The sequence below is a fragment of the Crinia signifera genome, chromosome 9 (genome assembly GCF_055691185.1).
Source record: "Crinia signifera chromosome 9, ASM5569118v1, whole genome shotgun sequence".
Classification (NCBI taxonomy): domain Eukaryota; kingdom Metazoa; phylum Chordata; class Amphibia; order Anura; family Myobatrachidae; genus Crinia; species Crinia signifera.
This window is the reverse complement of record NC_139225.1, coordinates 90,320,661-90,345,363: the sequence shown is the minus strand read 5'-3', so window position 1 is coordinate 90,345,363 and position 24,703 is coordinate 90,320,661. Positions and strand designations below refer to the sequence as shown.

The 24,703-nt window shown below is 47.6% G+C and overlaps 1 protein-coding gene across 1 annotated transcript in view; it reads right to left on the bottom strand.

Moving 5' to 3' along the window:
• The window catches only part of COL4A5 (collagen type IV alpha 5 chain), a 175,710-nt gene that overhangs the window by 90,356 nt on the left and 60,651 nt on the right, over positions 1 to 24,703 (bottom strand). Inside the window, exons 7-17 of the mRNA XM_083159363.1 lie at positions 23,295 to 23,348; positions 21,465 to 21,491; positions 18,820 to 18,900; positions 17,787 to 17,849; positions 13,181 to 13,216; positions 13,057 to 13,098; positions 12,847 to 12,939; positions 11,055 to 11,108; positions 10,093 to 10,149; positions 3,571 to 3,615; positions 3,433 to 3,486 (exon numbers count right to left, since the gene is read on the bottom strand). Of these exons, the coding sequence (XP_083015489.1) occupies positions 3,433 to 3,486; positions 3,571 to 3,615; positions 10,093 to 10,149; positions 11,055 to 11,108; positions 12,847 to 12,939; positions 13,057 to 13,098; positions 13,181 to 13,216; positions 17,787 to 17,849; positions 18,820 to 18,900; positions 21,465 to 21,491; positions 23,295 to 23,348 (606 nt within the window). The remainder of the gene's footprint in view (positions 1 to 3,432; positions 3,487 to 3,570; positions 3,616 to 10,092; positions 10,150 to 11,054; positions 11,109 to 12,846; positions 12,940 to 13,056; positions 13,099 to 13,180; positions 13,217 to 17,786; positions 17,850 to 18,819; positions 18,901 to 21,464; positions 21,492 to 23,294; positions 23,349 to 24,703) is intronic.

Below are 24,703 nucleotides of genomic sequence, written 5' to 3'. Positions count from 1 at the left end.
GGAACGGTTAAGGTATAGATGATGGACAATGTCTAGGTCAACATTGATCACAGCAAATCCTATGGTATCCCAACAGTCACAGTGGTGATTTTCTCTTTGGGCAGGGAAGATAATGGAGCTACAAAGGAGATCTACTGTATATCTCCCACTCATTGCAGAAAAATATATGTTTTAAATGTACCAGTTTTCACTTTTGCAAACCACTGAAAACAAAACAATATATATTACTATACTAACACCAATGTGACGGTTAGTAGTGTACACTAATCGGCTATACATTACTTCTCAGTTAAACAAACACAAAGAATGGAATTTGGTCTCATCATGATTAGGAAAAATAACCCCCATTTATGAAGACGTTACAGGAATCAGACTTGGTACTAATTGAATATTATTTTGGACACATCTAAATGTCTTATTAATGCAGTGGATTCATTCATGATACATTGTAAGATTTAGCCCATTGATTGGTGGGTTTTGCTGGGGCAGGACAAACCTACCAGGGCAGGTTTGCCCTGCCCCAGCAAAACCCACCACAGATCACAGGAGCGCTTACCCCCCCCCCCCCCCACCTACCTCTGCTCCGGCGTTAGTACGCCAGAGCTTCCCTGCCGCCGGAGCTTCCCTACCGCCTGTCAGTCATCACTGACCACACAGGCAGGCTTGGGGATGTTTTGCTGTGGCTCGAGAGGACTCGGGTGCCTGAACTCTCCCAAGTTCCCCCGAGCCGCCCCGAACATCCACGAGCCTGCCGCCTATGTCACTGCAGGAAACTGCATGGCGGCTGGGGAGGAGGGGTCAGGGGAGCTCCGGCCAGCTCCAGCATACGATTGCCGGAGCAAAGGTAATGGGGGGGGGGGGTGTTTGAGGGGAGTGACGGGGGGGCTTAGAGGTGGTGCGCCAGTGGGATCGGCATTGAACAGGGATCTCGGCAGAATGTGCCCGACTTCACAAGCAGTCGGGCACTTTCTGTCGAGAAAGGCTTGGAATTGACAAGCTCCCAGCCCCAGCTTGACGATTTCTTGCGGCATGTCGCTTGCCATGCCCCCTTTTCGGTGCTCGGCAGGCAGGACATTGAATCCTGCCTGCCGAGCTGCCGTCTAGCCGGCCAAGAACGGGACCAGGTCATGGCTGTTGGGCTAGCCTGACAGTCATAATGCCAGATTAAATACCCCCTAAACTATCTCAAAGTTGTGCGTAAAATCCACTTGCACTTCTTAATGGAGACAAACTATCCCCCTAATCACCTTTCTACACACACCTCCTCAGCTAGTTGGAACCCCTGGAGAGTGTTTGTTACGGCTGGTGAGGGTGTTGACCTTATAAAACAAAGTATGAGCGACCCTCCCCTCCCAGATCCAATCCCCTAGGAGTTACTCAATATCTTTCTACCACCACTATGTAGACAAACTGTAATTTGTGTATGGGATTACGCTGTTTTAACATTATGTGACTGTATTGGTGACCGTTGTCCCCCCCCCCCCCCCCCCCAACCCCCTTGTTTCCTTTCTGTCTCCCCCCTGTTTTGTTTTGCATAATGTGAAATTTTTTCAATAAAAATCATTGAAGGTAAAAAAAAAATACCCCCTAAACCAGTGATGTTGCAAGCTGTACTATTATTTACGTCAAATGATCCAGAATTCATTGCTCAGGATAAATGTAAAGGCGCCAATTGTGTATTGTACAGCATAGGTAAATGTGGAGGGATTTACATGTGCCCAGAAACTCCAACTTCCCAGCCAACAGCTAAAATCATCATCACCATAGTAGAGGTATAAAATACAATTTCACTAAAGCTACAGCCAGAACGTGCAGCATAAATGCCAAAATGAAGTTGTTGCTTCCGCTCCCATGTGAGTTGTGTGTGAATCATTCAACGCACAAGACTATAGAGACCAGAGCGCAGTTGCCAGCAAGAAGAGACAATTGCCTTACCATTATGTGGGAGAATGTGTGCTTAGGGAGCGCAGTTCTGTCTTCTACTGGTTCTTTATTGCATGTATATCTATTAAGAGATGTTCAACCTTTTCAGCTGGCACTACTGCCGCATCTACGCTTGCCCTGTATATGTCACATACACTTTGGGGTCGATCCTATTAAATGCAAAGGGTGCGTGGTGCAGTTGCCACAGTGTTTAAATGCTGGCAAGGGCACCAGATCACGCCCCCTTTGCAGCCTGGTTTCAGACAGAATTCACTGAGAATTGCTCGCTACCCTACCCGTCTGCCACTGTGATGATTCACAACTGCGTATTTATCACAGCTAATAGGTTGGAGCCCTTTGTAGGCAAACACATTTACTCTAAAAGCAAGCATATGGAACCCTCTTGTAGAAATCCTGAGTTTGCCCCTGCAGAGATGTACACTCCTTGCCTATGTACTTTTTTATAGCATTACAGAAGAAAAGGGGGTTCTTATGTATTAGCAGGGCGCCTGGCTACGCTACGCTGATAACGTACCTTAGGCTAAAATGTCAGCGTAGCCTAGCCGGGCACCTGTTAATATGTGCCTGTGCCGGCCTCGGGGGCTGAAGGCAGCGGGGCTTGATCGGCGGCCGGGCGGAGATACCGCCAGCAGGCGGCGGACCGCAACAGCCGGCAGACGGGGGGGGGGGAGGAGGCGTCCTGGCTGGGCGGCAGCAATGTACGTAATTCAGCGTACTGCCGCTGGGGGAGCATCACATGGTTTCCCTGCTGCCCACGCAGCACTACGGTAATTGCGTACATTGTTGCCTCCGAGACTGTCATGGAGGACCCACTAACACAATCATATCCCCACTATCCACGTCATACCCTCATTGTCCACGTGGGCGTGGAGTTAATTTTCTAAAGTGTGGCGAGCGCAGCGAGCCACCGAGCCCTAAGCATGGCGAGCAGGCTTCGGGCTTGGTGGCTCGCCACACTTTATAAAATGAACTCCACGCCCACGTGGATAATTGGGGTATGATGTGGATAGTGTGGATATTACCATTATGTATTAGCACAGCTCCAACTACGTAAATTTCATAGTTTACGTAAGTTACATAGTTTTCGTAAGTTACGTAGCCAGCATAGTGGTGTATTGGTATTCGCAATACGCGAACTACGTAATAGGCGCCCTGCTAATACATAAGTACCGAAAAAGGTCTGAGGAAACAGAGCACAGAGGGCATAGCGAGTGCGGAGGGAATAGGTAAGGTTTCTATGCTATTTTGGAGCCACTTTTCCTGGAGAAGTAACTAGAAGACTGATATACAGTATGTGTTACACGGGACAGTGTGTGACTCAGCACGACTGTGCATACAGAGATTAGAAATATAAAGCTAATGACAGCTGTGCTGCCATTGAAAGAGACAAAGTGACAAACGTTTTTCTCTGTGCCAATTGTAAAGTAAGGTAATTAACATGTTACATAACATAGCAGGAACATGCATCTCTAATAAAACATTATTTACCTTCTCGCCATCTCTGCCAGGACTTCCTGGAAAACCACGGTCACCGGGAGTGCCCTGTGTAAAAGAAGCATTGTATCCCTGTTATTGTAATACATCTCCTTAGATATGGTAATGTTATGGGTATAACAGGACACTAACCTCAGTACCAGGGATCCCGCTCCTGCCCTCCTTACCAGGCTTTCCCTATTGAGAAACAAATAGGTCAGAGAGGAGAGAAAATAATACCCCTTTTAGACATACTACCCGGGATTTTGGTCAGGTTTACCCAGGATTTTCAACCCAGGTCACTCCCGGGATTTTAGTAACAGACCCCCTTTCACACTACACCTCAAATCCGGGAAAAACCCGGGTATACTCCTTTCACACATAAGCCAGGCTTTTCAAGCATTTCAGTGTGTCATCATTAAAATGGGACACGCCCCAGCAGCAAAAAAAAAGCAACATCACATGTTTAAAACTGAAAAACCCGGGTAAACCCATTCAGACATAAGCCGGGTATTATACCCGGGAGTTAAATACCGGGGAAAACCCTGGTCAATTGCAGGTGCTCAGTATCCGGGAGTGAAATCCCGGGTATACCCTTTCAGACATACGCTAGTCCCAGGTCTGGGCGCGTTCATGTGAAAAAACCTGGGATTTTCGCGTAAGTCAGAAAAGGGTATAATAAATGCTAACACCAGGAGAATCACTCCGCACAACAGCCGGACACTCATTGGTTTCCATTTCCTGGATTTCCTGTAATCCAAGAATGGATACAACAAGGGAGTGATCAGTTACCGCTACTGTCGCACAATAAATACCATATAAAAAAAGGGGATTTTGGTCCTACCTGTAAAATCCTTTTTTCTGAATCCATGGTGGACACTGGGACAGTGGGGTGTGGGTGGAGCTTCAGCTACAGGCACCAAGTAGAATAGAGTTCTTCAAGTGCAGCCCAGGCTCCTCCTCCTCCACGCCCCTACAGGCTTCAGTTTGTTCAACAGCTTACCCGCAAGGTACAGGAAAAGGAAGAGAAATAGGAAAGAAACCAGCAACCCAAAGGAAGAATAAGTTTCAGGAAGGTGTAAGCCGACCCCCATTACTGTAGATCAGTGTGCGAGGGCGGGCGCCCAGTGTCCACCATGGATTCAGAAAAAAGGATTTTACAGGTAGGACCAAAATCCCCTTTTTTCATTCATGCCAATGGTGGTCACTGGGACAGTGGGACGTCCCAAAGCTGTCCCTTTTACGGGAGGGAACGCACCTGAGCTGCACTGATGACGCGTTGCCCAAAAGCAGAATCTGCCCTGGCGAACGTGTCAAAATGGTAAAATTTTAAAAAGGTGTGTGGAGAGGACCAAGTGGCCGCGCGACACAACTGTTCTGCTGAGGCTCCCTGATGAGCCGCCCAAGAGGCTGCTACCGAACGCGTGGAGTGGGCTCTGACAGAGGATGGAACTGGCTTATTAGAAGATACATAAGTCTGTTTTATAGTTAGCCGCAACCATCGAGCCAATGTCTGCTTCGTTGCCGGCCAACCTCTCTTGTTTGCATCATAGAGCACGAACAGGGCCTCTGTCTTGCGTAAGGATTGGGTCCTATTAACGTAAACTTTTAAAGCTCTTGTAACATCCAAAGAGCGTAACTCTGGGGAGTCCTCCAACTGGGAGAAGGCAGGGACAACAATATCCTGGTTTATGTGAAAACTGGAAATAACTTTGGGCAGGAACTCCTTTTTAGTTCTTAAGACTGCCCTGTCCGGGTGGAACACCAGATACGGAGATGCACTGGATAATGCTGACAGGTCGGAAACTCTTCTGGCTGAAGAAATAGCCAGTAGGAACACCGTTTTCCATGTTAGCCACCTGAGCTCTGCAGATTCTAGGGGCTCAAACGGTGGTTTTTGCAGTGCTGAGAGTACCACTGTGAGGTCCCAAGGCTGGATTGGGGGCACAAAGGGAGGTTGTATGTGAAGGACGCCTTGTAAAAAGGTCTGTATAGCCATCCTCTTTGCTAATTTCCGCTGAAACAAAATAGAGAGAGCGGAAACTTGGACCTTTAAGGAGGACAACCTAAGGCCCAAATCCAGGCCCGCCTGCAAGAAGGCCAGGATCCTGGAAAGACGAAACTCCCTAGGCGGAAGGTTTTTCTTTGCACACCAGGCGAAAAAGGCATTCCAGATTCTATAGTAGATCCGGGAAGAAGCCGGTTTCCTTGCTGCTATCATGGTTTTTATGACCGGTAAAGAAAAACCTTTCTCTCTTAAAACTTCCGTTTCAAGAGCCACGCCGTCAAAGCTAGCCTGCCTAGATTCGGATGAAGGCATGGTCCTTGTACTAGCAAGTCCGGACGAGCTGGCAGCCTCCAAGGTGGCTGCAGAGACATCTCCCGAAGGTCCGAGTACCAGGCTCTGCGGGGCCAGTCTGGGGCTAGAAGGATTGCTGTGGTCCCTTCTTGTTTGAGGCGCCTGAGGACTCTTGGAAGCAGTGCTACTGGGGGAAAGATGTAGACCAGGGAGAATGGCCATGGAGCCGACAGGGCGTCCACCAGATATGCCTGTGGGTCCCTTGAGCGAGCCCCGTAGCGGGGTAACTTTTTGTTGACGCTTGAGGCCATTAGGTCTATTTGCGGGAGACCCCATTTGTTGACTAGTTCCTGGAACACGTCCTCGTGGAGCCCCCATTCGCCTGACTGTATCTCCTGGCGGCTCAGAAAGTCGGCCTCCCAGTTCTGAACCCCTGGGATGTGTACCGCTGACAAAGCTAACAGGTGATGTTCTGCCCACTGCAGAATGGATGTTACCTCCCTCATGGCAGCTAGGCTCCTGGTCCCCCCCTGGTGGTTGACGTATGCCACCACAGTAGCATTGTCCGATTGTATTTTCACCGGTTTGGAGTGAATCAGAGGGCCTGCCGACTTGAGGGCTAGCAGGATGGCTCTTAGCTCCAGTATGTTTATTGGGAGCAGCGCCTCCTCCCTTGACCAACGGCCTTGGAAGGAGTGTTCTGCCAGAACAGCTCCCCACCCTCGGAGGCTGGCGTCCGTCGTTAACATCACCCACTGAGGAATGATAAACTGGCACCCTTTTTGAAGGTTTAGAGGACTGAGCCACCATGTGAGCGACAGACGTGTCTGCCTGGACAGGACAAAGGTCTGTGACTTTAGGCCTGGTTGGGAACGGTTCCAGTGACGCAGCATTTCCCTCTGCAGTGGCCTGGAATGGAACTGCGCAAATTCCGCCATGTCGTAACAAGAGACCATCTTGCCTAGGACTTTCATGCACAAGTGCACCGAGACTCTGTGCTGCTTCAGGAAGAGCTTGATGAGGTCTCTGAGAAGTATCCACTTGTCCTCCGGCAGGTAAACCCTGAGGGTTTTGGTGTCTATCACGGCTCCGAGATGCACCATCCGCTGTGATGGGGTTGTTGAGGACTTTTTCCAATTTATGAGCCAGCCGTGGGTCTGCAGGAGGGAAACCGTTAGCTCCAGATGCCCCTGGAGTGTCTGTGCGGATTGAGCTAGTATCAAGAGGTCGTCCAGATATGGTAGTAGACGAACGCCCTGGGCCCTCAGGGCCGCTGCCATGGTGGCCATAATCTTTGTAAAGATTCGTGGCGCGGTTGACAGCCCGAAGGGGAGGGCCACAAACTGGTAGTGGTTGCTCTTGACCGCAAACCTGAGGTAGCACTGGCTGTCCGTCCGAATTGGCACATGGAGGTAGGCATCCTGGATGTCCAGGGATGCCATGAAGTCCCCCGGCTCCAGAGCTTGCAGGATAGACCTGAGGGACTCCATCCTGAACTTGGGAATGCAGAGGTGTTTGTTCAGGCCTTTCAAGTTGAGGATGGGCCGGAATGACCCGTCCGGCTTTGTCACCAGGAACAGGCTTGAGTAGAAACCTGCTCCTCGCTGAGAAAGCGGGACAGGCACTATGACCCCTGCTGCCAGCAGGGAGTGAATGGAGCTGGTCAGAGCAGCCGCTCTGTCCTTCTCCCGGGGCATGCTTGTTGTGAAAAACCGAGATGGCGGACGCCCCTGAAAGGAGAGGGAGTAACCCTGGGTCACTATGGTGTTTACCCACCTGTCGGTGGTAGTGGCCTGCCAAACCCCGGCAAATGACAACAGGCGACCGCCCACCTGATGTGGTTGGTGGGCCGCCTGATCCTCATGCTGAGGGCTTGTCGGCCTGTTTTGGGGCCTGACGGCGACCCGCCCAGGACTGTTTGGTCTTGGGAGCGGATGGACGCCTTGTGGCGGGCTGCGCCCTTGATGAAGGCTGACCCCTGGGTCTCCCCTGTGGACGGAAGGTCCGAAAGGACTGAGATCTAGGCCTAGCTGGTGCCGAAGGCAGAAAAGCTGTCTTGGACGTTGCAATGGTGGCTACAATCTTGTCCAGCTCAGAGCCGAACAGTACCTCCCCTGAAAATGGAAGGGCCTCTAATGCCTTTTTGGAATCAGAATCTGCGTTCCAAGTGCGCAGCCACAGTGCACGTCGGGCAGCAATTGAAGAGGCAGAAATTTTTGAGGAGAGGGCCGCTGCATCTATCGCTGCCTCTTCCAGGTATGTGGCCCCTTCCCTAATGAGGTCCACCGTTGATAACAATTCAGAGCGACGTGTACCTGAGGATATCTGCTCCTGTAGGGAGTCAGCCCAAGCTGCAATCGCCTTTGCCACCCAGGCTGAAGCCATAGCCGGTCTTGCTGACACGCCAGCATTGGAAAACACAGACTTTAGGCAGTGCTCAATCTTCCTATCAGTAGGATCTTTAAGAGAGGCCACTGTAGGAATGGGAAGGGTAGTAGCCTTAACTAGGCGGGCCACGTGAGCATCAACCTGTGGAGGCTCCTCCCATTTCTTACGGTCCGCTGGCGCGAACGGAAAGAAGGAAATCAGGCGTTTGGACACTAAAAACTTTTTGTTAGGGTGTTGCCACGCTTCAGATAAAACCTCATTTAAGTCTGAATTTGAGGGAAAAAGAGCCAACTCCTTCTTTTTCTTTTTAAAAAGAAGTGTGTCAGGTGTTGTGGCCTGGGTGTCCTGAATATTGAGAGACATCCTAACAGCCTTAACTAAGGAGTCTACTCTGGACTGGGTCATCCTTTCCTCCTTGTCAGGTTCATCTATGTCGACATCATCTATGTCAGGATCATCGTCTGTGTCGACCCCCACCTGGTCGTCCAAGTCATCCCCAGCATCTGATTGATTAGAAGCTAAAGGGGCCTGTGCTTTGCGTTTAGGTGGAGCCCTCAATGCAGACTGCAGAGAAGCAGACACTTGGACTAAATCCTGAACAGAGGAGGATAAACCCTGTACCCAGGATGGCTCTGATGCAGCAACAGCAGGCTGAGCTGGCAATGGCTGCGCAGCAGACTCTCTGTTTGCAGCTAACTGAGTTGCTAACTCCTTCATGGCTGCTGAGAGAGTGGAAGCCCAACTGGGTTCCCCATGTGTTGGGACTGAGGGGCCCCCCCGGGAGTCCTGTGCAGAACAGCGTTCACACAAACCAGCTTGCTCCTGTATGGAGGAATAATTCTCCTTACAGTTAGCGCATGTATAAGCATGCAGTTTAGGTGTATCCCTAGCTGGCTTTGCTTTGGGGTTTTTCTGTGACATGTTAACACAGACAGGCCCTGTGTGCACTGAGTAACAATAATACAGTGGACAGTAACACCCTCTGAAACTATAAAGGTATACAGATGGATGACAGTAAAAAAGACACTATACTCTCTGACTCTCAGCTAAATACTGAGGTACAGAGGGCTGCTGAAAAACCTGTTCCTGTAGCGTGTAGAGGAGCAGGGATTCTGGTGCACTTCTCCCACCGTGTAGTCCCACGTAATGGCGTCTTCAGTACGCTGCTGGGGCGTGGGGAAGCTAAGCTCAGGCGGGAAACCAGCGTTATGCCGCTCTGAGCGTGGAGGCGGGGAGCTGTGGATCAAGGTCCCGCCTCCCCTGGAACCATCAGTGCCCTGCGCCATTAACAAAAATGGCGCTCCACAGTACGGCTCCCTGGTGGTCTAGTGGCCGCGCAGAAAGGACTGGGTGCCACTGCCAGGGTCACCCGGGCTGCACCCCGCCCGGTGACTCGACCGCTAGCGGTGCGCACTTAAAAGGTGCGCGCGTCACCTCACATGGAGGGCCCGCTTACCTGTGGTGGAGCGCGGCGTCCTCCGTGTCATGAGGAGAGCGGCGGGTCTGGCTATGGAAGTCAGCGCGCCGCTGCCAGCCACAGGGGAGCAGCGTAACGCTGTCTCCGTGTAAAAATAGAAAAAAATAAAAAAATAAAAATGAAGATATCAGACAGGGCACGGAGCCCTGTCCCATGGTACCTGTGCCTTGAGGCACCAAGAAACAACTGAAGCCTGTAGGGGCGTGGAGGAGGAGGAGCCTGGGCTGCACTTGAAGAACTCTATTCTACTTGGTGCCTGTAGCTGAAGCTCCACCCACACCCCACTGTCCCAGTGACCACCATTGGCATGAATGAAAAAACAGGATAGTCCCCAAAGAAAAAATATCGGCGAAACACTGTGCTTAATCTCATACAGCAGACATCTTTCGCTCCAGGGTTTGCACATGCAAATATACACGCATGCATAAACCCCTTACATCAGATAGGGAAACGAATTCAGCCCGCTACAAGAGGGACTGAATCATTCCCATAATTCAGCAACCATACTTACGATTTTCCCAGCATCTCCTGACTCTCCCTTCTGTCCCTTAGCACCTCCAGCAGGACCCTGAAGAGGAAAACATATATTTCAAATAGAAATTGACTAGATCGCTTACAAATGGATCACGATAGTTCCCTGTTTATAGACCCGGGCGACGCCATCACCTACAGATTTCTCGCTAGATCATATAAATATTAGGCAAAGCCTCGCACTGCACAGATTGCTCAGCACACATCACAGTGTGCACAGAGGATGTACCGCGATGTGTGCTGAAAAATTGTGCTTAAGCCTGTCACGCAGCACAGAGGCCGGGTCGCCCCGTGTGCAGTGGTGTAACTATAGCTCCGCAGCCCCTGCGGTGTCGGGGAGGCGCAGAGAAAGTGTGGGCACCGGGGGGGGGGGGGGTCTGCGGTGCTATAGTTACCTGCTGCTGTCTGCCGGTACCTGGCCTGCCGCATCTGTCTGCGGTCACTGTCCCGTCTCTCCCGGCGCCGGCTCCTGCTGCTATAATGAAAAGTATGGCTGCCCCCATACTGCAGACAGTTTTTGAGGATGCTAGAGGGGGCGGCGGCCTCCTCTAACATCCTTAAAAACTGTCTGCAGTATGGGGGCAGCCATTTCCTAAGTGTCCCTTTTCATTATAGCAGCAGGAGCCGGGAGAGATGGGACCATGACCACAGACAGATGAGGCAGGCCAGGTACGGGCATAATGCGGGTGGGGGGTCGCCAAAACATTTGCGGCGGGGGGGGGGGGGGGTATATTCAGTAGTTACACCTCTGCCGGTGTGTCCATATACTTTAGACAAGTGAAATATGTCAGCGTTACATTTATACTAGTGAACACTGAACATCTCATATATATATATATATTTATATATATATATATATATATATATATATATATATATATATACACACACACACACAGATAAGCGTGATCAAATTGGTAATATAGAGACTTTTGCACTCACCGGAGGACCCGGAACACCTGGCTGGCCAGAAAATCCTTGTTCACCTTTCGAGCCCTAGGAAAGACCATCAATGATGATAACTTAATATTACTAAAGACTGGACAATGAAACTGGTTTATTAAAGTATATAATATCTATACAAATATACATTAACATATATAGGGGGAGATTCTCTAAAGCCAAAATGTGTTAAAACCCCCGTTATCGGGATATTTACTCATATGTTATTACTGTGTTTTGATTTTCTTATTACAATGTTAGTAATTTGCTTACCCTCAAAAATAATGTTTAGAAAGTGCAAAAGGTACTGGAAGCATAGGAAACTGCTGGTTATCAAGACCCTTTAAGGAACCATAAAAATCCAGCCTTTCTGCAGAGAGAGGAATGATGTGTGGAATTCCACAAAACAGGGAATACACCACCACATACAGTATACGTCCATACACACTGGGCGACTATACCCAGCATGTATGGACAGCGATGACCACTGTCATTGATGCGAGGAAAGCCGCTCAATGCATACACACTAAGTGGCTTTCCCCCTGCCCGGCGCTGACAGGGGGGGGGGGGGGGGGTGTTGCATAGTGGAGCACTATGAAAAGTCGTCCTGAAAGCCGCTCATCTGCTGGTATAACCAGCAGACAAACGGCTTTCCCGGCGATGTTGCGGGAGCGCGCAGCAGCGATCACCGCCGGGCCATACACACTGGGCGGCTTTCCCCCTGCCCGGCACAGACAGAGGGGGGGGGGGGACGGCGTTGCATAGCGGAGCACTATGCAAAGACGTCCTGAAAGCTGCTCATCTGCTGGTATAACCAGCAGACAAACGTCTTTCCCGAAGATGTTGCGGGAGCGCGCAGCAGCGCTCACCGCCGGGCCATACACACTGGGGGGCTTTGAGCTGAAAGCTGCTCAAACCTGCTATTTTGAGCGACTTTCAGCTCAAAGTCGCCCAGTGTGTATGGGCCTTATGTCCTCTTATCCCTTGGTCCCCCTATAACTTATTTCATACCACAGAAATGTGTGTGCATAAAGCAGGGAACATGCTACACAATTTTATGGACAATGGATTCTGTAGTGGTCCACGTGAGTATTCCTTAGCAAAATAAATAATTTAAAATAATTAAAAATCAAGAAATATAGAAAGGTAGTTAAAATATCATTAAACTTTGGTGAGTCCATAGGAAAATGGGAATCTCATTCCCAAATGCATTAATATGAAAATGAAAAGGAAATAGCATGGCGATCTCGTTCAAGAGCAAAAAGGGTTAAACAGAAAGCAGCCACTAAAATCTGAGAACCTCTCAATGAAGGTATCAAAACTTAGGCAATATATTAATCTGCTCTACCAGAATACAGGCTGTTTATAGATCAACACAATGTAGCTAGCACATTGTATATACAATATCACAGATGTGTTTTTTATTTGTAAATGGAATGTTAAAATCTAGATTTATTAAATAAATCCACACAAATATCAATATACTGTAAAAGACACAGATCACATCAAATAAACATGCATGACCGACAAATTGGCTTGTATAAATCTGCAGTAGTAGTGTTGCAAAAGCCCACTTTATGGCAAAGTAATAAGCTTAATTCCCCTGCAGGAGGTAAGAGATAGCTGTAATACTGAAGAACACAGACGCACCATTCACAGAGCAGCATATAAAGGTGCACACACAGGGGGCGGCCTGATTCAGACCTGTTCACTAGGCTGCATATGTACGCAATACCCGATGTTAGATAAGGCCCTGGGCTACACACAATCGTACATATGAATGGCTTATTACCTTTTCTCCTTTCTGGACCAGAGTTTCTCCTGGTTCCCCCTGTTGCTCTTGTTGCCCAGGTGGTCCAGGTGGTCCCTGCAGTCCTGAATCTCCCTAAAATAAAACCATATATGTGGCTCAGCATCTGATTGGTACATATATAAGCAGGACACCATAACAATAATATTCTAAAAGCATTGGAACAATAGCAAAACATGCCAGCTTGCATACCTTTTGTCCTTTTGATCCTTGGAAATTTAATCCCATGTTACCCTATACAAAATAGACAGAATTAAGTTAATAATAAGAAGAACTACTTGAAAAACATCATCAAGATGTAACAAGCTCTGCTCACCTTGGGCCCTGGAGTTCCAGGTACACCGGGAGGCCCCTAAAAATAAAAGATACAAAAATGAGTCTACACCAGACTATCAGCATTTATCTTACTGTTTTGACCAACTACATTTTTCTTATGATATTTATATTATATTTGAAACTCTAAAGGTGCCCATACACTAGTAAGATTTATCTTCAGATCTGGCTGTTGGAACAAAAACATGGCTATGGATGAGTGACAGTTTGTCAGTTTTCCAGCATTTCCAAGCAAATGGTCAACTGTCATTTGCTCTCATCCATAACCATGTTTTTGTTCCAACCAGCCAGATCAGCAGATAAATCTAAGTGTGTATGGGCACCTTAAGTTTTGTGAAGTGAAAGGTGAGGTATACAAGATGGAAAACGGGAGTGAACAACAATAACAGGTGGCGCTATGCAGCTTCAGAAGAGAGTCCTCCTAGGTGTCACCAACACCTTGAGACGGATGTAAAAAAGGAAGTTTTTTTGGAGTAGACTCTTCAGGAGGCACATGGAATTATAAATAAACAGTGACACTCTAAATGTGATTATAACAATAAAATAAAGTGAAAAAGAAAGAAAAGTTCTTGTCTTATTTGCTTGTTGACTGTGTCCTTTCTTTCGAATAAAGGTCTACAAGATGATTCGTAAGCTAAATATATATATTTACATCAGTGCCAGATTAAGCCTTCGGGGGGCCCGGGGTACTTTAGACAGGGGGGCCCCCTTGCACTTGTCATTACTGGCTGCAAACTGCATCGGAGAATATTACACTGTCAAAACACAGAGTAAAGGCAGAATAAACTTGGTCAACTGCAGGGGGTATATATACAAGTGGATGGATTGTTTGCAGCAGTAGAATTTGTATAAAGTAATAGATGGAAATTTTTAGAAAAATCACAAAGTGTGACTTTTGCAGAGTCCAAAGTGTGCCAAACATGGCGCAATAAAACCAAGATGTATGTGGACACATCTGTGTGTATGAAAATGCACCTGCATTGAAACGTTGCTGTTTGTCTCAATAAAGAAATTGGAAATTTACAAGTTTGGAGTGCCGCGTCATTACCCCACAGAAGTCTATATATATATATATATTATATATATCACACACACACATACACATACACACTTGCCACATGAAAAGCCTGTGTTTGTCCCTCTGCACCTTACTCTGTAGGAGACCTCACAGTCCTAGTGCTGCCTCTGATTAAAAACCCTCCCATGACTAAGCTGCTGCTGCTGTTTTCCATGGGCCTGAGAAGCATGTAATGAGCTCCATCAATCAGAGCTCAGCACAAACCTCTCAGCCTCTGCCCTCTGGTGCAAAGTGTCATGGGACTAAGTCAACTCCCAGTAATGCACAGCACACTTGTGTGCCTTGGCTCCTGATGCTCAGTGAAAGTAATAGAGTGTGCCTTGGCTCCTGATGCTCAGCACCATTAATCCTTGTCACATTGGCAGATAGGTGAAGCTGCAGCACTACCCTACTCCCACGCACAAAACCCTTAGCTTAAAAAAAAATGCATGCCAACACAGGGGGCCCCTAGCTAGAGGCGGGCCCAGGGGCACTGACCCCTTGTGCCTCCATTATAATCCGGCCCATTGTACATCACTGCTATATGATTGATAAATATAGCACCCACGCTGGCTCTCCCTACAGGAGGATGGCCTGTTGAGCCCTTCAAGATGGTGCCGCAAATGGCTGCCTAGGAACTGTGCACTCAGCAATATGTATCCCGTGTCTCCTGTGTGATAACTGGGTACTTGTGTAGTTTCACGGCACCACCGCGCGCACGGTCTGTTTGAAACTTGACAGCTTGCCAGACTCTGTGCGCATGCCGCTCTAGCTGTTCTCACACAGCGCTAAGTTATCAGCGTCTAAATCCAGACTCCCTGCGACACCCCGGCACACCGCTATCAAATGGGGTGAATTTAGACGCTAAAGCGTCTGAATCCATACTCCCTGCAAGCCGCTAAGAAGGGGGGTGTATCTAAAGTGTCTAGATTTACTAGGGTGTAGGGGTACATAGGGGTGCAATGTGCAAAACACTCTTAAACCTGTTCACAATGACACTAGTCGACGTAACAGCTGTCGACCTTGTTAAGTCCACTATCCACGCCAACCCGAAGCGTGGCGAGCAGCGGCGGTACGCGTCCTACGACCTTTTCATACCCCCACTATCCACATCGGCGTGGAGTTGATTTTACATAGTGTGGCGAGCGCAGTGAGCCACTGTGCCCGAAGCGTGGCGAGCGCAGCAAGCCCCGCGAGGGGACGCGTATACCTGTGAAGTTATGCGCGTCCACTCGCGGGGCGCGCTGCGCTCGCCACGCTTCAGGCTCAGTGGCTAGCTGCGCTCGCCACACTATATACAATCAGCTCCACGCCGACGTGGATAGTGGGGGTATGAAAAGGTTGTAGGACGCGTACCACCGCCCCTCGCGGGCTCGCTGCGCTCGCCACGCTTCGGGTTGGCGTAGATAGTGGACTTAACAAGGTCGACAGCTGTTACGTCGACTAGAACAGGTTTAAGAGTGTTTTGCACATTGCACCCCTATGTACCCCTACACCCTAGTAAATCTAGACGCTTTAGCATCTAAATCCAGATACCCCCCTTCTTAGCGGCTTGCAGGGAGTATGGATTCAGACGCTTTGTCAGTGGTGCGCAGGACTGCCTATTTCACTGTGGAACTACAAGTTCCACAGTGACCTGTCAGCGCCTGGGCAGTGTGCTGCTGCTGCTGCCTGGCGCTATGCTGATAACGTAGCTTACATATGGAAAGCAGCCACGCGCTATGCTGAGAACAGCTAGAGCGGTACGCGCACAGTTAAACAGAGCATCTGGCAAGCTGCCAAGTTTCTGAGACAGACTGTGCGCTCGGCGGCACCGTGAAATTACACAAGTACCGATAACTGTACTGTCCCTGCTACAACTGTACTGTCTTTGCTCATACTGTTACCTACCTGGCTGCTGCAATGACCAGTGGCACCGCTGATGGCTGCCTAGGCGCTGTACAGCTCGGCGGGTAGGTGTTCCCTGTGTGATAACTGTACTGTCTCTGCTTATATTGTTACCTACCTGGCTGCTGCAATGACCATTGGCGCCGCTGATGGCTGCCTAGGCGCTGCGCAGCTCGGCGGGTATGTGTTTCCTGTGTCTATATCCCCCAGGGTACTTCTAGCCTATACCTGTATGTGTTCGCATATCTGTCACAGTTTAACTGTACCTAACTGGCTGTTGCACAGCAATCCAAGTACAATTCCTAGTATATGCAAGTATACATGGCCAATAAAGTTGATTCTGATATAACAGTTTATGGGAAAAATGTACTAAGCTGCAAAAAGTGATAAAGTGGAGAGTGATAAACCACCAGCCACTCAGCCCCTACCTGTCATTTTTCAAACACATCCTGTAACATGACAGTTAGGAGCTGATTGACTTTTGGTTTATCACTCTCCATTTTATCACTTTTCAAGCTAAGTACATCTTGCCCTATAAGTATCCCGCAGATAATAATGATTGCATACTTTAAAGTCTCCAATACAAGTACGATACATCACATGCGGTTCTTTGGCATATTGTGCATCACATGTGATCGCATTCACTGCCCAGGGATCTGATGTATCCTTGGTGCAGCACTGGCAATCTCCGGATCCAATCCTATGTGCACGAGTCACGCATCAGATCGGAATCTGAGGTAAATTCATACCTCCCAACAGTCCCGATTTTATCGGGACAGTCCCGATTGTCAGGGCCTGTCCCGCTGTCCCACCCGCGGGCGGCAGTGTCCCGCGGTGTGGGGGGGCTGTTGGGAGTCCCCCCTGTCAGCTGCTAAGCAGCGGGGAATAAACGCTGTGCGCATGCGCACAGCGTCTATTCCCGCAGCCAGGGGGCTGGGGGCATGGCTAGAGGCTCACGGAGCCTCTGGGTCATGCCCCCATAGCTGCAAAATGGGGGCGTGGCCTCGCGGAAGAGCCGCGAGTATAGGCCACGCCCCCAAATTAGGTCACACACCCCCCCCCCCGAAAATTTCAACGCGCCTCCGGCGCACAGCAACAGCGTCCCGTCTGCTGAACTCCCAAAGTTGGGAGGTATGTAAATTACATGTGATTTGACACTTTTCACATGGGTCGAAATAGTGTAGAAAAGGGCCAAATCGATTTAAGAGAATAAGGAGGCTGGTATTAAACTACAACTCAGTGATGAAATACAAGGTACATTAATAAGACACATGACAGGGTATCTGATAGACATAGCCTAGTAGGGATGCAGTTAAGATCCCGGCGGTCGGGATCCCGGCGTTCAGAATCCCGACGCCGGAATCCCGACCGCCGAAATGCCGACACTTTCTCCCTCCTGGGGTGTCCACGACACCCCTGGAGGGAGAATAAAATAGCGTGCCGAGCGTAGCGAGGCACCGGGCCCGCTGCGTGGCGAGCGCAGCGAGCCCGCAAGGGGGGCGATCCACGTCCCCCCTTGTCGGCATTTCGGCTGTCGGGATTCCGGCGTCGGGATTCTGAACGCCGGGATCCCGACCGCCGGGATTCTATACTGAATCCGCCTAGTATTGGAAATGACTATTAGGCACAGTAACAAAATATTTACCGGTACACCTGCGGGACCAGGACGCCCACTCGGACCCTGTACTCCTGGTGGACCGAGCAGACCCTGTAGAGGAAAATACACATTCAATTTCATTGGAAGTACTATATATTATTATTTTAATGACAGCTAATGTAGATGCATTTGAATTAGGCTGTGAGGTATTTGCCCCATTTAGTTTATCTATTAGGCTTTGCCAATTTACTATGGTATTGAGCCTTTTTATTCATGGCGGCAACAGGCGTTAAAGAGCTGATATTGGACATCTTTATATACTACATAAAACATTATTATTATTAGATTAATGGGAAACACAGAAAATGCCATAGTACTGGGAATTGAGGCTATTACTGATGACTTGGCTCCAGGGCTAGTAAAAAGTAGGGCCTTCTCCAAGATGTTATATCTATTAAAATGTTGGCTCTGTCCCTGCAGAATGACCAGGCTTCTGTTCTGCCTTGTCAGTAACCATGTTCTTGGGGTTTTTATACAACAGGTATAGTTACAATCCAACATGCAGCACTTTCTTCCATGCGGGACTGCAGCTTTATTACAGACACAGCTGGTAAGGCCTTGTGTCCCAAAGCTTAGGACAAAATAGTGAAGCAATTTGTTGTGTATGAATCCTATATAATATCAACATATAAGTAAAGGGTAGATATCCCTATACTCCCATCCATACTAGATAGTATTAAAAATACTAACTACTCATTTGGATAGAATTAACAATGTTCCATAAAGGAATGACTAACAGTGATGGCAAAACACACCAAGATATGACAATACCATCAATACAATGAAGTAGCTTTTTTTCTCTTAACATTTAAATCTATATATTTTACATTTGCAGGAATAAATTAACTATAACATTAAAATACAAAGTGTATATGAAATTGCATTTGAAGTTGTTTAAATGATTTGTAGAAAATTAAATTTATTTTACTTTTTTTTTTTTTACCAATAAGTATAGTCTGTTATAGCGTAATTCATATATTGGGACACACTGATCCACATGATTGGTTGCACAGGTACTTACGGGTAAACCTGGAAGACCTGGTAGTCCGGAATCACCTTTCTGTCCAAACTGTGATATAGAAAGGACTTCTCCTGGCTCCCCCTAAAGGAAAAATGGCATTACAATGTAGCTTGATTTAAGCACTCAAAACGTTTACAGGTGACCTCTAGTGGCAAAAATATAAAGTGCAAGATAAGCTAATGGTTTGGTAGTCTTAAACCGGTCAGCTAACACCACTATCTGTTTCAGTATAAGCGACAAGAAACGATGTGTAATGTCCTTCCATGAATGACAATTATTGCTCAAAATATGTACATTGCCCCCTAGTATAATACAAATTACAAATTATAATTTTCCTTTACCTTATCTTTCTCTTGTAAAATACTAAACTATTATGTAAATAATCACATTTATATTTTATCATAAAGACTGTTTAACTCAGGAATGGTAACTCAACAGTATTCATATACATTTGCAATTTTATTTCAGGGTGAATTTTATTATTTGTAATGTTGTGTTATTAGTATAGTGAAATGTATACTCCATGCAAATCAAAATCATCTTGTGCTGTTGTCTAAGATGCGGTGTCATTACACTGCTGAACAAGTTTGGATGAAATTAGGTGCTGGATTGAGTAAACCTAGCAAATTTGCAAACCAAAGAGCAATTCATTGCGATAATCAATGGATCGCCAGTGGGATAAGATCCATCAAAACTCCACACTTAACACGTTTCCGTTTTAACCTTCTGATGAAGGGTAATACTGAAACGCTCCATTGCTTCTGACCATGTGTGTGTGTGTGTGTGTGTGTGTGTGTGTGTGTGTGTGTGTGTGTGTGTGTGTGTGTGTGTGTGTGTGTGTGTGTGTGTGTGCGTTCCTGTGGACCGATCTTCCATTAAGATTGGATTTCATTTAGGTTTATGGACACTGTTACCAACTGCTGTTTTGCTTGAGAAACAGTTTCATGCTCTTCTCCACGTCCCTTTTTATTGTAAGTGCAATTGTATATTAAACCTCCACGAGGGAGAATAGCCGGTGGCCGTCGGGAACCCGTCTGTCCGTGTTTTAACAGTCAAGATCCTGACGTTGGGTCAATGACTGTGGGGATCATGACTGTCGGGACCCGATCCGGCACCCAACCACATATACTGTAACCTCTAAATTCTTGAATGCCCTAAGTGATGGAAGATACACAGGCTTCACCCTTCCTAACAATAACCTTGTGGGTAAATGGCAGGTGCTACAACTATGCCTACCTAAGTGTCTTGATTCAAATTGAGTTCCAGATGCTGACACGGAGGGCAAGTACCTGGTGATTTCTTACCTGTGGAGCTGCCACTTCATACATGTAATAGGCATTAGGTGTGGCACAGGGGTATGATATCATAACTCAACACCACACTCCCTGGAATATCTATGACCGATTTGGGCAACTCCCTTTCATCAACTTCACATGACTAATGTCACCGGTGCCACTATTCTACTATGCTTTGCTGTCCAATCTGAATTTGCTGTTACATAGTTACATATAGTTACATAGTAGGTAAGGCTGAATAAAGACTTGCGTCCATCAAGTTCAACCTAGTTATGTGTATATTATGTTTGTATATTACAGATTATGTTTCTTATTAATACCCCTGGATGTTTTTAGCCAATAAGAGTTTGTCCAACCTTGTTTTGAACGCATTTATTGTGGAAGCCGACACCACCTCTCCGGGGAGAGAGTTCCAGAGTTTGACTGCTCTGATCGTAAATAATTTTTTTCTTCTAACTGTACACAATCTTTTTACTTCTAATCTATACTCATGCCCCCGCGTCCTTGCTTCCTTTCTAGTAGAAAACAGGGTTTGATTTATAGAGGGGCATAATTACTTTTGAGTCCCTAGTTTTCATGACCCTTTTTATGCATGCTAGAGTTTTGTTGGCCTTTTTTACTGCTACATTACATTGGCCACTACATCCCAGGTTGCTATCTATTAGGACTCCTAGATACTTTTCGGGTACTGACTTACCCATTTCCTCCCAGCTCAGATTATAGCTTGCACACTGGTTGTGTCTCCCAAGGTGCATGACCTTACATTTATCCACATTGAACCTCATCTTCCACTTTTTAGCCCATTCCTCTAGATTTGCAAGATCCTTTTGAAGCGTGGTGACATCTTCCGATGATTTAATAACTTTGCTTAGTTTTGTGTTGTCAGCAAAGATGGATACATTGCTGAGCAACCCCCTCTTAATATCGTTGATAAAAATATTAAACAAAATGGGTCCCAAAACTGAACCCTGAAGCACTCCACTTAGTACTGGTATTGTACTTGATACGGCCCCGTTCACAACCACTTTTTGTTCCCTACAGCCAGTTCCCTACCCAGATATTTTCACCAAATCCCATGTCCTCCATTTTATTTATCAACCTATTGTGTGGTACCGTATTAAAGGCTTTAGCGAAATCCAGGAAAATCACATCCACAGCGTTTCCGTTGTCAAGATTTTTGCTAACCTCCTCAAACAATTTGTCACATATACTGTATACAATGTGAGGCCTACAACAAATACAATTATAAACACATAGCCTTTCAGGGATGCTGTGTGCCCATCCCAAAATCTGCGGCTTTTGGTGTACCTGATTTATCAGCACCTGGACACAACATTTTTATCGACTTACCTTTAAACCTGGCAATCCAGGAGGACCCTGAAAACAATATAAAAAATATATCATTATAACTCTATCAAATCATTATCATTATATCATTACAAAAACTATAACAGTAAATTTAGGTCTCCATATATTTGGTCAATACATATATTGGGGGAGATTTTCTAAGGTAAAAATGATGCATCCCCCGCCGGGTTATCGCGGCGGGGGGCATCGCCAGAAAAATCTGGCGATGCCCCATAGAAGCCAATGGGCTTCTAACGCGAACCCACCGCCGCCCCGCACGGACCCCCGCCATCCCGCATTGCCCCCTCACCTGTGTCCAGGCAGCACAGAGCAGTGCTGCCCGGACCTGTGACCTCCTCCCTGCACTGATCTTCTTCCGGGTGCAGGGAGGAGGAGAGCCCGGCGCAGCAGCAGCTGGGAGGGCGGGGGAGCCGCCGGGACCTGCTGGGACCCGGAGACTCTCATCACAAAGGACAGCTCTTAACGCAAGAGCTGTCCTTTGCTATAATTATCACATATGTTAGTGCATATGCGATAATTATGTATGCAAAGAGAGGCGAAGGGGGGCGGAGCTGAGCAACGAATATTAGAGAATCTCGCCCATTAAGAGCAATTACATAATAACTACTGCTCATATTGGGCGAGATGCAGCCAGCGGCCCAAACTCCCAAGATGCATCTTTCAGAGGATTGGCCCAGCTCCGCATATGCACCAAGCCCAGAATCCGTACACTATGTGGCTTGGATGCTTTTGGCAACACCATCTTTAAATCAGAGTTGCTCTATAGAAGACTACTGGCTTCTACCGTGGCTTCCTGCTGTGAGAGATCCAACCAGATCCCTCCCTGGACAGCCAATGGCATGCGTTCTGTCGTTGCATGCACAGATAGTACTCCGGGTCCTAAACCCAGAAGTCCTATCAGCACAAAGGACAGTTCTTACTGCAAGAGCTGTCCAATGCTGAAAACTTTATGATAATGCGTTACTAGATGCCAATATCCATGCAGAGAATCACGAATGCATCACAAGTAAATTGCTATGCTTGCTGCATTCCGCACATTGACCAAATTGAAGACGTTTTTGGATTGTATAGCAAAGAAGCATACAATACCATGGGCAGAATGTCCAAAATGGAGATTGTAGGTGCAAAACCCTGAAAATGATGCATTTTGGGGGTTAGATGAGGTGGGTAACACCAACTTTTGCTTGCATTACCATATAAAAGGGTGGAAAGGATGGTGTAATGGTTAGCATTACTGCCTCACAGCACTGAGGTCATGGGTTCAATTCCCACCATGGCTCTAACTGTGCAGAGTTTGTATATTCTCCCTGTGCATGCGTGGGTTTCCTTCGGGGACTCCGGTTTCCTCCCACAATCCAAAAATATACTGGTAGGCTAATTGGCTCCCATACCCTAGAATGTCTGTATGTGTGTGTACATGTGGTAGGGAATATACATTGTAAGCTCCACTGGGGCAGAGACTGATGTAAATGTTCAACTATACTTTGTAAATCGCTGCGTAATATGTATGCGCTATATAAGAAACTGTTAATAAATAAATATAAAATTCAATGGGCTTTGCTGCACAATTTCCTTTGAAAATTATTTAATTGGATACTGTATTTTTGGTAGATATCTAGGGTGTATTGAGGACAGTGTGGCTACCACAGTTGCCTAAGACGCAATGCCAACAAACATAATAAGGTACCTAGTGTAGGTTGAGATTTTAGAAACAAACAAAAATACCAGTAGTGGATAATTAAAATAAATATACTGTATTTAGAAAAGTGGGACATAGCATGAACCAGATACATTAAGTAAGCCCGCTCTTACCTGTGGACCTTGTCCGCCTGGAAAACCGGGAGTTCCTGTAAAACCACGTTCTCCCTACAATCAGAGACCAGTAATAAGATTGCATGAACACTGCTCACTTGGAATATACCATATATACACACTTTTCTGGAAAATTCAACTGACTTGTGACCACAATCTAATTGCGTTATTGCCAACACTCAACCACATGAATAGGATAACGTGTGCTCTGCGGCATGATCGGTCATGCCGCTGTCAGCCAGACAGCTTCTGTATAAAGACCCTGGCGTGCTACTAATGAGTTGTACCCCATTCACACCAAAAATGCAGGGTCCAACCCGGGAATCAAATGCATACATTCCCAGGCCGGGCCTCATTTACACATGCTTTTGAAGCAGAGAGATCCTGGGTCGGCACCATTCATACTGAACCCGGGATGACCCTGCATGGTACTTGTGTATTTTGGCGGCGCCCATCGCATCGCATGCCATAACGAATGCGATGGTATGCGATGCGACGCGATTTCGGTGGTTAGTGTACGATGGCATACAATTTTGAAATTGTATGCCATTGTACATGGCATACAATGCCATACGATGCGATGCGATTAAACATTGTATAAGCACCCTAATGGGTGCTTATACAATGTTAAGCACCCTAATGGGTGCTTACAATGTTAAATGCACCCCCACGCCACCCCCCCACTATAAACGTGAACCCGAAGCGTGGCGAGCGCAGCGAGCCCGCGAGGGGCGGCGGTACGCGTCCTACGACCTTTTCATCCCCCCACTATCCACGTCGGCGTGGAGTTGAGAATAGATTAGTGTGGCGAGCGCAGCGAGCCACCGAGCCCGAAGCGTGGCGAGCGCAGCGAGCCCCGCGAGGGGACGCGGATACCTGTGAAGCCCGCGAAGGGTCGCGTTTACCTGTGAAGGTATCCGCGTCCCCTCGCGGGGCACGCTGCGCTCGCCACGCTTCGGGCTCGGTGGCTCGCTGCGCTCGCCACACTAATCTATTCTCAACTCCACGCCGACGTGGATAGTGGGGGTATGAAAAGGTCGTAGGACGCGTACCGTACTCGCGGGCTCGCTGCGCTCGCCACGCTTCGGGTTCACGTTTATAGTGGGGGGGTGGCGTGGGGGTGCATTTAACATTGTAAGCACCCATTAGGGTGCTCAAAAGCACCCTTTAGGGTGCTTACACGATTTTTCATCGTATAGGGGCTCAAAATCGCATCGCATCGCATGCCATCGGGTACATGGCATGCGATGCGATACGTTCATCGTACGATGCAGAAATCGGGCGCCGCCAAAATACACAAGTACCCCCTGCATATTTATGAGAATATCATTAGAAATGGCTTTGTTTAGGCCCACAAAGATGAGGTCATTAGAGAGAGGGATGTTATGGTATACCTGGGCATCAATAAC